Source organism: Belonocnema kinseyi, chromosome 7 (assembly GCF_010883055.1).
Source record: "Belonocnema kinseyi isolate 2016_QV_RU_SX_M_011 chromosome 7, B_treatae_v1, whole genome shotgun sequence".
Classification (NCBI taxonomy): Eukaryota; Metazoa; Arthropoda; class Insecta; order Hymenoptera; family Cynipidae; genus Belonocnema; species Belonocnema kinseyi.
Window position 1 is genome coordinate 136,122,516 of NC_046663.1, and position 13,700 is coordinate 136,136,215.

A 13,700-nucleotide genomic window follows, 5' to 3' on the forward strand; every position below is an offset into this window, starting at 1 on the left:
ACAAGCTATCTAAGGATGGTACTATAGAACGCCACCTCAAGGTAGGCCTAGTAGCGCCATCTCTTGGTCAGGCCGGAAACTTATCAATCCACCCTCGTATATTTAAAGGTCCAGGTAGTTCTTTTAAATGTTTTAAGCGCTTTAAAATGTCATTTCCGAAATTGAAATAGAAATACGATAATAAATAACAAGCAGAGAGGCTGAAATTGAAATGAGAATTCGATCATAAATAACAAGCAGAGAGGCTATATCAAGAGAGTAGCCGACACTCAAGGGTCCTTTGTTAAGCTTTCGGATTAAAATTTAGAAGTAGATTTTTTAAATTTCATAGTTAACAGCCTAAAACATAAAAATTCGGAATCTACGGGATTCGATGATTTGAGATATCTAACTTTTTTTAAATGCTTAAAATTGGAATTAATACGACGTTTCTCGTAAATGGAATGAGATACGCCAAAAAAGACAACAGTTTTTAATCCAATTAGAAAATTGTATATTAATATATAAGTAATAATTATAAATAAATATAATGAGAAAATTCTTTAATTAAAAAAAAAGTGTTAATACTTTGAAGAGAAATTTAAAAAGGGAGAGTCGTATTAGCGACCGCCAACTACTGTAAATAACTCTGCCCGCCCGGTACGTGACGAATACAAAAGGAACATTATAATTACCGTCGCACCACTCTTAAAAGGACCACTAAAGGGACCTTGAAAAGGACCGAAATCTCTCAGACTATCTCAGAGACTAAATTGCTTCAAATCGACTCTGCTTACAGTCCCAAATTGGCCAGGGTATTTCGCTGGAAAATATTTAGAGATTTCTATCGGAAGGGAATTGCAAAATCAGCAATAAAATTAATTTATGCGGCGAACCTTTAATATTGTCACTATGAGCACAAATAAAATAAGGATTAGATTTTCAAAAGTATTATAATTTTATAGGAATTTGTTATTTTGCAAATCATGTCAGAATCCCTGCTTCTACTTTATCGGTGTTTTGAGAAATCTTTGCTAAGACAGGGATTTGCTGCGAGGAGCAACGGATAATATAATTTAACATCCTACCCTCAGAGCAACGATTTTACTTACAGAGAAAGGAGTAAGGTAGTACGAAGAGAGCAGTAGCCATGCACCTGACAAAAGTAGTAGCTATATATATTTTATCTATTCCGTCGCCACTTGCGCCATCTATGTTATAATATCGTTTGTCCTGATGACTGGATATACACAAGTGAGTATTGTGTACATTTATAGGAAGAAGGGAAAGAATTGAAGAAGATTTAACATGGAGGGAGAGGAAAGGGGGATGGCAAATAGAGCAAAGGGCATGGGTAGAGAGGAAAAAGGGGCACATGGTATGGATAGAGAGAGACAGGATATGGATAAATGTAAAGGATGTTACCAAAAGCTCATGTGTGGACGATGCAAGAAGCAAGAAAGGAACACTTTCAACGGAGAGGAATGGGCGGCATGGTCTCGGGGGTGCGAAAATAATTAGCAATAAAAGGGGCAAAAGAGGGCGACAGGAATGAAAAGAATGGAACAATAGTAGAAAGAATGGTTGGAGAAGTCAAAATAGCGGTAGTTTGTGTATATGAAAGAACAGGATAAGAGAAAGTTTGGAGAGTAATGATGATATACATGGAGGGAAAGAAGGAAGAGTTTGTTTTGATAGGAATGGACTTGAATGCCTGGACTTGCGAAAAAGGGGGAGGGGGATTTGGGATGAAGAATAGGAGGCCTATATAACAAGCTGCAAACATAGGGAGACGGACCGAGAGGGGTGGAGGTTATTAGACATGATAGGAGAAACGGGATGTTTTATATGTAAAGGAAATATGAAACAAGATGAGGAAGGAGAGATCACATTTATAGGTAAGAAAGAAACTATGATAGATTTAATCATAATTAATAATAAAGTGAGACATGTGAACTGAGAAGTAAACGTCAATTTTTTTCTGTGCCAATAATCTTATGGGAAGGCTGCTGAGTGACAAATACTACAATATAGTACTAATATTCTGCGTTTGCAGTAGGCGAATAGTGAATTGTGTTTGACGCTTATTTACAGCATAAAAAAGGTATTTTATGAATAGATTTGACTTTTAAATTGACATTACCTACATTTATTTGCTGCGATTAGGTCAAACAGGTCAATCTGAACATAATCTTGCAATAATGACAGATCGGCCCGGCATGATTATTATACATTCGATTGATTATTCTTTACCAAAGAAATGTTTTATGGTTTTGTATGTTTATTACTGACAGTGTCGGCAGTAATCATTTAGTCGGCATTTAGTAGGCATTTCAATCAACTTTGTTGAAAAATCGTTATCTCTGAACCTTATCCCAACACTGGGGATTGATCAGCCTAAAATTAATGATCTGAAATATATTGATGTTATAGGCGTATCAAAAAGATATCTCGAAGCAATTTAACTTGCCAGAATTTAAATTATTAAAATTTTTAGGGATTCTTTTTATTTTAGAAAATGTTTTCTCTGGACCTCATCTCAAAATTTGATTTGATCAACCACTGAAATAAATTAGAGACTCGCTGAGGATAGGAGTGTATCAGTAATAAACCTAGAAGAGAAATTTTAGGCAGGAATTTTCATTCCAATTTTTTTTAATTACTCTATTTTCGAAATGGCTATATCTGGATCTGATTTCCAAATTGGCATTTAATCAGCCCCTAAAATCAATTTTAAGTGATTTTTAGGATATCGGTGCATAAAAAAACTCCAAGCAATTTAACTAGTCCAGATTTCAATTAATAAAAATTTTTAGGAATTTTTTCATTCTCGACAACCTTTTCTCTGGACGTCATTTCAAAATTTGGTTTTATCAACCACTAAAATAAATAAGAGACTCGATGAGGATAGGAGTGTATCAGTAATAAATCGAGAAGAGAACTTCAGAGTAATCATAGTTTGGAAGATGATCGATCTTACACCCAAACAAGTTAAGAACGCAGAACGAACATCCCACAAAACAAGATTTTTTATGTCTTATATATGTTTTTTTCATATCAGCCATCCGCACGGGGGGCCGCACAGGCAATAAGATCTACACCGAATTAATGTAAGCATACCTCAATTGTAACAAGTTTTTAAACTGATGCAAATCAGTTTAATCATCTTAAAACATCTTCACTGGCAATGCTCAAACAATAGAGTAAATGGTATTGCCAGCTGACACCAATCCGCACAAAAGACTTTTTGGGTAGGCTCATTGAGACACGTGTTTGATACAAGAGATGAGGAAAAGAGACAGAAAAGAAAGCTCCTTCAGCCACCTTCCTCACAGAGCTCTCCCCATTCCTCTCCTCGTCCTATCTATGGTATACTACTTTGTTTTTTTGACCATGTGTGCATCAGATCTCATAGGCTCCCTCTGCACCCCCAAGGGTGTTTTGGAGATCCCAACCCCATGCATTACAATTAAACCTTCAGGTCCTTATGGACAACCAACCTCAGTACAGCACAAAAATTATCAATTGCAGAAATTTCCTTCTTTTACCCTTCTCTCTTGAGAAATGCACAAGCAAAATGTTATAAAACTTGTTCTAAAATTACTAATAAAAAACATCACCACAGCGCCAAGGGCCACCCATCACCAAAGATTCCTAATAGCAAGAATGAGAAAACTATGAGAAACAAATTCACGGTGCGCGAAGCGCTCCGTGCAAGTAGGTTCCAGCTGGACAAAATATGAAAATCGAGTGAAAAAGACCCTTTAACCACCAATTATCACCCTTCAAATTTCAGAATACAAAATTACTTAAGAAGATAACCCACATAATACCGACAAAGAAGGACCTAACTTGCGGTGCGCGAAGCGCTCCGTGCAAGCAGGCTCCAGCTGGACAAGATATGTATATCGAGTGAAAATCCCACCAACTACTAACTATCACCCTTCAAATTTCAGAATACAAAATTACTTAAGAAAATAACCCACAGAATACCGACAAAGAAGAACCTAATGCGCAAAGCGGTCCGTGCAAGTAGGCTCCAGCTGGACAAGATATGCAAATCGAGTGAGAAACCCATTAACTATTGACTATCACCCCTCAAATTTCAGAATACAAAAACACTTAAGAAAATAACCCACATAATACCGACAAAGGAGGACCTAACTCGCGGTGCGCGAAGCGCTCTGAGCGTTATAAGCAGAACGACTGACAAGTACGCAAATCGAGCTAAAGTTAGACCAACAACCAACCATCAACCTCCAAACCTATGTCGCAGACCACCCACAGAAAGGAACCCAGCTTACGGAGCACGAAGCGCTTTGTGCGTTATAGGCAGAAAGCATGACAAGTATGCAAATCGAGCGAGAAACTGATCAGTGACCAACCATCACTGATCCTCAAACACCTTCAAGAACAATCAAAAGCAGTCGCAAAAGAACAAGTAAGTAAGCAATTAAGAAAATCAAGCATTAGAGAGAAAGCAATCTTCTGCAGACATCACTACAAAGGAGTATGAACCGCATGAAAAGAGAAAGTGTTTCGTCCTGGGCCAACTCACTTAGGACTCATCAGTAAGGCATTGTGAGTCAGCCCATGCCTTAGATACGAAACAAACAACCGAAATCATCACACCTCACCCCACTATATCCAATTTAAAAAATTGGCTCACAGTCAAGAGAAGAGGGTGGAGCTTGCAGAAAACAGGAGGGATAAGACAAACAAATCCGTCACTCCTCACCCTACTACATCCAGCCAGGAAAGTTGGTTCAGATGCAGGGACAGCGGCAAACAAGAAAAAAGAAGAATTTTCAAGGAGGAACAACGAAACAAGACACAAAATGAAAGCCCCGAACCAGACATAAAGATAACCAGTTTTTCTTAAAAATTTTCCTCCAAAATGGAGAATCTCTGTTTTTTTCAAAAGTGCCTGAAAATAAAGTAAATTGTACCTATTTACCCGATATGCAAAAAATTCAATGAGAGATGTTGTGTTCTCGGGTGAGGCCACAAGAAACTGCCACCGCACCCCGACGTACAACCGACCGGGATTATTATTTATATTATTATTCATCTCAAACTAACAAATTTCTCAACTCACCCCCCCCCCCCCTCGACTGTAAAAATCTACAAGAATTGAATAAAGTTGTCCAACATTTCATTATACTTTTTAAGTGTTGTTTTGCAACTAAGGGTATTATCACCCTCTTTTTAAATAAATAAACACTATAAATCCACGTTTTTCCTTATTATCTAATTATTCTCGAAATCGCTCGCATCACCACTATCATTTTTCCATCAAACCCATGGTCATTTTGAGCATCATAATATTATAAACTAATTAAATACATGATATCTGGTCTGTATGTCACCAAACGAACTCAAGATAAACAAGAGATTTTAACAAAAATATAGATCAGCCCCTGAAATCAACTTTAAGTCATTTTGATGGTATCCGTGTATAAAAAAAAAAAATTCGAAGCAATTTAACTAGCCCGGATTTTAATTAACAAAGCTTATAGGAATTTTTTCATTTCCAAAAACCTTATCTCTGGACCTCACCCAAAAATTTGCTTTGATCAACCATTAAAATAAATTACAGACTCGCTGATGATAGGAGTGTATGAGTAATAAATCTAGAAGAGAAATTTTATACAGAGATTTTCATTCCAATTTTCTTTTATTATTATATTTCCGAGATTGTTATATCTGGATCTGATTTCCATATTGGCATTTGATCAATCCCTAAAATCAACTTTAAATAATTTTGATGGTATCGGTGTATGAATAAAAATCTCGAACCAATTTAACGAACCCGAATTTTAATTAATAAAGTTTTTAGGCATTTTTTCGTTTTCGATAACCTTTTCGCTGGACCTCATCACAAAATTTGGTTTGATCAACCACTAAAATAAATTAGAGACTCGCTGAGGATTGGATTGTGATAGTAATAAATCGAGCAGAGAAATTTTATACAGGGATTTTCATTCCAATTTTCTTTTATTATTATATTTCCGAGATTGTTATATCTGGATCTGATTTCCATATTGGCATTTGATCAATCCCTAAAATCAACTTTAAATAATTTTGATGATATCGGTGTATGAATAAAAATCTCGAACCAATTTAACGAACCCGAATTTTAATTAATAAAGTTTTTAGGCATTTTTTCGTTTTCGAAAACCTTTTCGCTGGACCTCATCACAAAATTTGGTTTGATCAACCACTAAAATAAATTAGAGACTCGCTGAGGATTGGATTGTGATAGTAATAAATCGAGCAGAGACATTTTAGGGAGGGATTTTCATTCCAATTCTCTTTTATTATTATATTTCCGAGATTGTTATATCTGGATCTGATTTCCATATTGGCATTTGATCAATCCCTAAAATCAACTTTAAATAATTTTGATGATATCGGTGTATGAATAAAAATCTCGAAACAATTTAACTAACCCGAATTTTAATTAATAAAGTTTTTAGGCATTTTTTCGTTTTCGAAAACCTTTTCGCTGGACCTCATCACAAAATTTGGTTTGATCAACCACTAAAATAAATTAGAGACTCGCTGAGGATTGGATTGTGATAGTAATAAATCGAGCAGAGACATTTTAGGCAGGAATTTTCAATCCATTTTTTTATAATTATTCTATTTTCGAAATTGCTATATCTGGATCTGATTTCCAAATTGGCATTTGATCAGCCCCGGGAATCAATTTTAAATAATTTTGATGGTATCGCTGTATGAATAAAAATTTTCGCAACAAATCAACTAGCCCGAATTTTAATTAATAATCTTTTTAGGAATTTCTTCATTTTCGAAAAACTTTTCTCTGGACCTCCTCTGAAAATTTGGTTTGATCAACCACTTAAATAAATTATAGACTTGCTGAGGATAGGAGTGTATGAGTAATAAATCTAGAAGAGAATTTTTAGGCAGGAATTTTCATTCCAATTTTTTAAAAAATGTTCTATTTTTGAAATTGCTTTATCTGGATCTGATTTTCAAATTGGCATTTTATCAGCACCTAAAATAAATTTTAAGTAATTTTTATTACGTCGGTGAATCAAAAAAAAATCTCGAAGCAATTTAACTATCCCGAATTTTATTGAATAACCTTTCTAGGAATTTTTTTCAGTTTCAAAAATGGTTTCTCTAGACCTCATCTTAAAATTTCGTTTCTTCAACCACTAAAATAAATAAGAGACTTGGTGAGGATAGTAGTATATCAGTAATAAATCTAGAAGAGAAATTTTAGGCAGGAATTCTCATTCCAATTTTTTTTAATTATTCTATTTTCGAAATTGCTATATCTGGATCTGATTTCCAAATTGGCATATGATCAGTCCCTAAAATCAATTTTAAGCAATTTTGATGGTATCGGTGTATGAATAAAAATCTCGAAGTAATTAACTAGGCCGAATTTTAATTAATAATCTTTTCAGGAATTTTCTCATTTTCAAAAATGTTTTCTCTGGACCTCATCTAAAAATTTGGTTTCATATACAACTAAAATAACTAAAAGACTTGCAGGCGATAGGAGTATATAAGTAATAAATCTAGAAGAGAAATGGTATGCAGGAATTTTCATTCTATTTTTTTTAAATTCTCTCTATTTGCGAAATTGCTCTATATCTGGATCTGATTTACAAATGGCCCCTAAAATCAATTTTAAGTTATTCTGATGATAATCAACACTTTAAATTATTACTGCCGACACTGTCAGTAATGAACATAGAAAACCACAAAACATTTATTTGTAAAGAATACTCAATCGAAAGTATAATAAACATGCCAGTCCGATCTGTCATTATTTCGAGTTTATATTCAGTTTCTATTGTTTGCTCTGATCGCTGTAAGTAAATGCAGGTAATGTCAATTTAAAGTTTACGCATGTAATATTGTATTCACTTTATTTAAAACATATCCTGTCTAATCATAACATACCTTTTTTTGCCATAAATAAGCGTTAAACAAAATTCACTATTCGCCCACTGGAAGCGCAGATAGACCCGTACTCAACCCGACAAGACCACATGCAGCAGGCAAACCTGCAGAATCCGCATTTAACCCGACAACCGGAATTCATCCCGCAGAACCCGGTACCTGCAATAAACTTACAATTAACTTAAAAACCTGTAAAGCTTCGAGAATATTAAATTGACTAAACTAAAACCTTTTTTACGGTTTGTCTAGCCTCGGATTAAAACCCTTGTAGTTTCGTTCAGGTGTAAGTCCGTCCCTCTGTCGTCATTTTTTCCGACTAAGACCAAAAAACTTGCATTAAAAAAATGGTATGAGCTCCAAAGTCTGGAATTCCATAGTGCATAAATGTCGATTGTGTATGCGAAAGTATGTCAAAATTGGAATGCAAAATTTGACCCTGACATACACACATCCCCACAGAGTAAGTCAAATAAGAGCTTCTAAAAATGCGTAACGTCAACCGAATCAAGTAAAAATTATTTAATTGATGTTTAACTAATAATTATTGTATAATTTGTAAATACGGTTTGATTGCGGGTTGTCAAGTTTGCTTACGGGTCTGCGAATTAAGCCGTTAACCCGACGACCCGCAAACCTGACCCACGCATCGGTCTTTTTTTTTGCACACCCTTATGCAATATAAACATTGGAATACAATTTTCTGCAAGAAATTTGAAGTAGACCCGAAAAGAAGTGTTTTTATCTTTAGAAATTTGTTGATAAAATGACTTTCTATAAAGAAAAACAGCTTTTCATTCTCGCTTTGATTTTTTTAAATTCTTCAATAGACGTTTTTTTTAATTGATTGAATTTATCAAAAATATTGTATTAAATTTTTTAAGTTATAATCGACTGAACCAAAGATTATGAGGGAAATTTCTTTTTGTAAGTCGGTTTCGTGGCCGATGCTATATTTTAAATTTCAAAAAAACCAAATTTATGACTATTGCATTCATTTACAAAACGCATATATCTCGAACCTCTCCCATATTTTTTCAGTGAGACCACCCGACGTTTTTGTAATCAGCACATAATTTTACGTCGCATTTAGTAAATGAGTCCCGCGGACCTAGAACGGCACACAGGAATACAGCCAAGTCCTCCAGTACCGAATATAGATGCTCACTGGTCACGCTATCATGTACTAAAATTAAAATAGTACGTACCAATTATATTTTTAATATCTGATTCCTTAGCTTGGGCAACGAGTTTTTCCTCAGAAGGTAACATTGATATAGAAGAGGAACGTACAATCGTCATATTTCTGCCATTGAAGTTGTCAGCAGACGTGTCAGTTCGATTATCCTGATCTTGAGGACATAGCTCTACTGCTGAGCGGATTGATTGAATCCAAAGATGTTTGTCTTTGGGCTTTTGAACCTTCAGTTCAAACATTTCGGGTTCCGATGGATTACTACTTATAAGGTAAATTCCTCTAGATTCTTGCCCGGCCTTTTCACGGACCAGCAATCTTTGTAGAGAAACGACACCGGCTTTATTGTCAGGCACAAAAAAGGCATATTTCTGATCTCTGGTTTCAGCCAGAAAAAACAACACATCTGAAAGAACTACAACAACAACTGGGGCCATTTTTCCTCTCCCTTGCATTAAGTACGCTGTCCCTTCGAACTGTAAACTTCGATTCGATGCCAAAATATCGGACTTTTTGAATTTTAGATCACGGTATATTGCATATGATTTGGCATCTATCCTATAAAAATAAAAAGTTATTATTAAGTCACAAGGTAATCTTTATTATCATCGGAGTTGGTAAAGATTGATGATCAGATGAGATTTTTCACTAAACATGGAAAAGAACTCCACTGTATCGATTTAAGGTCAACCTCTAAAATTCAAATAATTTTACGTAATTTCGTACTCTCCCAACTATATCAGACACGTTATTTCAGCACATAGAATAATTGCGAAATCGCATAAGTTACAATTAATTTTAAATGGACACACCTATTATAAATCTCTAATTTTCTATCCTCTCGTTCTTTGTCAGCGACACAGGAATCGACATCTGCCAAAATCACTTTAACAAGGCTCAGAGCTTTTCTAAGACTATCAGCTTCTTCAGGTGCCACACCAGTCTTAATTAGTGGCTCAACGAGCAGAGGATACTTTGTAAGACGTTGCGTGACGAAGAGGATACACTCAGGAATACCTTTTTTCTTAAGTAAAGGATTCGCCTGCAAAAATTAGAAAAGAAACATTTTTTTTGATCAGTAAAGGTACATTGTGATTAAAGAACAAAACAAGGAACTGGTTGTATAACACACCTCACAATGACGAACAAAGCGTGCGAACCGCGTATCCTCCCTCAGATAATATTTATATGCCTCGACGGCATCCCTGTGACGACTGCAGAAATCTCCATATGTGCTTTTCATACGAAAGGCATTCTCACTCGAAAATTGATCGATTAGGATATCAGCGATAGTTGGTACAACAGCATTCGTATTCTGTCGTCTTCGCAACTTCAGTAAAAACCGTAAATGAATTTCTATTAGGTCGCGTAACCTAGGAAACATGCGATCTATGACTGTGGTCGTCATTTGAAAATGATGACGAAGGCCTTCGACAAATATCTTATCCATGGCGAGTAGTACCAAGCAATGATGCTTCTCAGTTAACACAAATTCGTAAATGTGCTCTTGTCTCTTTACTTCTCGTTCACAATTACCAACTAGACGTAGCGCTATATTACGACCTATAGCCGCACTCCATGAATCTGGTTCTTCTCCGGCTAGACCCAATTCAGGATCTAAATCTTCCAGGTTATCCACAGTAAATTGTCGAGCGTCTTCACCAAAATCAAATTCCTCGTTACCACTGCAAATTGATAGTAATTACAGTTTGCAATACTCTTTTGAATTTTTCGAATTCAAATTTTTAACAAAAATGTTGTATTTATTGGACTATAGGGTTTTCTTTCACAAACTCGTGTTCATCGTCTATCTTGAGGACATCAACCGACCCAAGAATGACAACTCTCTGCATCCATTTCGCAAGAGCCTCTGCATTTTTTGCACTTGTGCATGGCTTCGAGGTTATGAACCAGATATTTGTGTGTGTCATTCTTGGGTCGTTTGGTGTCATCAAGACACACGACGAACACGAGTTTGTGAAACAGGACACGATAGTCCCGGATCTCAAGGTACATTTTTGTATTTTGGATTTCTCATAAAAAATGGAGTCGAAAATAATACTGAAGAATTGTTGTAAAGTTAATAATTAATGAGCTGGGGCCCTGTTATTTCAAATTTGTAGGAGGTTGTGAATGTCAAGGATACAACTTCACACGGCAACTAAGCGACGAGATATTAAATCTTAGAAAATATCTTTTCCTTCAGAATAAACGTTGGATTCTTTTAAGAAAATGTTTCATAAAAGTGTTATGAATTCTGTAGAATTCAGCCGAATGCTGTAGAATTCAGATGAATTATTAGAATCCAAATGAATTCTTAGAATTTTGCTCCTTCGAATTCTTTTGAAATTTTTTTTAATTCTCTTGAAACATTTACAATTCAGCGTGCATACTTTTTATTTTTTTATTTATTTTTTTTTTGATTTTCTGAATTAAATTTTTTTTTTAATTCTAAATTGTCTAAAATCTTTCAAATTCTCGGATCTCTTTTAACTTATTTGCATTGTTTTAAATTTTGTGCATTTATCTAAAGCCTGTGAATTCTTTGTACATTGTGAATTTTTCTGAAGTCTGTGAGTTCTTTTGCACTTTCTAAATTCTTCTTAAGTCTCTGAATTCTCCTGCATATGTTAAATTCTTCTTAATTCTCTGAATTATTCGTAATTCTCTGAATTCTTCATAATTCTCTGAATTCTCCCGAATTCTCTGCATTCTTCTGAATTCTCTGAATTGTATAAAAAGTTTCTGAATTCTGAATTATTATTTTGAACTTTTTGTTATTCCTTGAAATGTTTACAATACATAATGAATTGTTCTCTATTCAGCAAAGTCTTTTATATTCTCTTAACTTTCCTGAATTATTCTGAATGATCTAATAACTTTTGAATTCTCTGAATTCATTTGAATTTTCTAAATTCTTTTCAATTCTCTAAAATATTTGAATTAGTTGAATTCTTTTGTATTATTAATTTGTAATTGTAATTTCTCAAAATTTCTTCAAGTCTTTTGTATTCTCTGAACTCTCTTAAATTATTCTGAATTCCCTAATAACTTTCAACTTCTCTGAAATATTTTATTTTCTATTAATTATTGTGCATTCTCTGAATTTTTGTTTAATTATATAAATTTTTCGAATTCAGTGAATTCTTTTTAACTCTGTCAATTCTTTTGCACCATGGGAATTCTTCTGAATCCTCTGAATTCTTCTAAATTGCAAAACTTTGATTGTTCTGAATTTTTTTAATTCTTTGAAATATTTCTAATTTTTTTATTCTTTTGTATTTTATTTATTTTTTAATTACTGAATTATTTTAAATTTTGTCAATTGTTTTGACCATTGTGAATTCTTTTGCACTCTGTGAGTTCTTAAAAATATTCGAGTCCAAATGACTCGAAGGGTTTTTAATATTTCAAAATAATTAAGAAATATTTTTTTAATTCAGTGATATAGGGAGAATTGAACAAAATCAGAACAGTTTAAAGAGTTTAGAAAATGTTACAATTCAAAAAATTGAGAAGAATTTATAGAATGGAATGGATCCAGAATAATTCAGAGTGTTAAGAAGGATTTCAAGAATTAAGAAGAATTTAGAGAATGCAGAAGAATTCACAGACTTTAAACGAATTCACAAAGTTCAAAAGAGTTTAGATTGTTTCAAAGAATTACCAGAATAAAAAAGAATTAATAGAATTTAAAAGTTTTGAGGAAATTTAAAAGAGTTTATAGAATTTATAAGCATTCAGACAAATGAGAAGTATTCAGAGAATTGAGTAGAATCCAGAGGGTACACAAGACTTGCAGAAATTCAAAATAAGACATGGTGTGTTCTAAAGGTTTTAAGAGAGTTCAAATTCTCTTAAAACAAACAATATTAAAACCATTCAGAGATTTAAAGAAATTCAGACATATTCAGAAGAATTCAGAGAATTCAGAAGAATTCACAAACTAAGTAGAATTCTACAAGTTCAGGGTCCTCGGGAATCCCAGTAACCTCTCCTCGTTTCAGATTAATCTTGGCACACTTATTCAATCCAAAGTCCATACAAAAGTGTATACAAAGTCAAAGATTGCTTGAACCATAAGCATAGAACTTCAGATCATCCATATAAAATTCATAAGTGACCTTATGCTCGCGATAATTAATGCTGCTACAAAGGTGCCCAAGAGAAGTGCGTAGTGCGACAGATAGAGGCAAAAGTTTGATGTAAATAAGCAGAAGATCACACGATAATTTACAGATGAGATAGTAAATGATGATAACTCTAGTTAGAGGTTGAATCGAAAGTTTTCCGGTAGTCAATCCAGGCTATCAACAGGGCGCGCTGATGGGCTATTGCGTCTTTGCGCTATGTTGTTTGTACATCTCTCTCCACAAAGGCTTAATTATACAAACAATCCACTTATTTAGAACAGCTGTAAAGATCTTATATAACGTGCTCAAACAATTTATTGGCTTGTAATTCTCTAGGCTGGACAAGTTGCCTTTCTTCCATAGGAATATTGTGCATCCTAACACCAGCAACTGCGAAATGGGCGTTTTCGACCTTAAATATGATGTGAATATGCGGGACAGATGTTGATATG

General features: G+C 34.3%; 1 protein-coding gene across 3 annotated transcripts in view; it reads right to left on the reverse strand.

The window, feature by feature from the left end:
- LOC117177563 (rho guanine nucleotide exchange factor 2) overlaps positions 1-13,700 on the reverse strand; it is a 422,353-nt gene that overhangs the window by 74,877 nt on the left and 333,776 nt on the right. For all 3 annotated transcript variants that reach the window (XM_033368379.1, XM_033368377.1, XM_033368380.1), the window contains 3 exons: positions 10,248-10,800; positions 9,928-10,157; positions 9,129-9,673 (listed from right to left, as the gene is read on the reverse strand). In XM_033368379.1, coding sequence (XP_033224270.1) covers positions 9,129-9,673; positions 9,928-10,157; positions 10,248-10,800 — 1,328 coding nt within the window. The remainder of the gene's footprint in view (positions 1-9,128; positions 9,674-9,927; positions 10,158-10,247; positions 10,801-13,700) is intronic.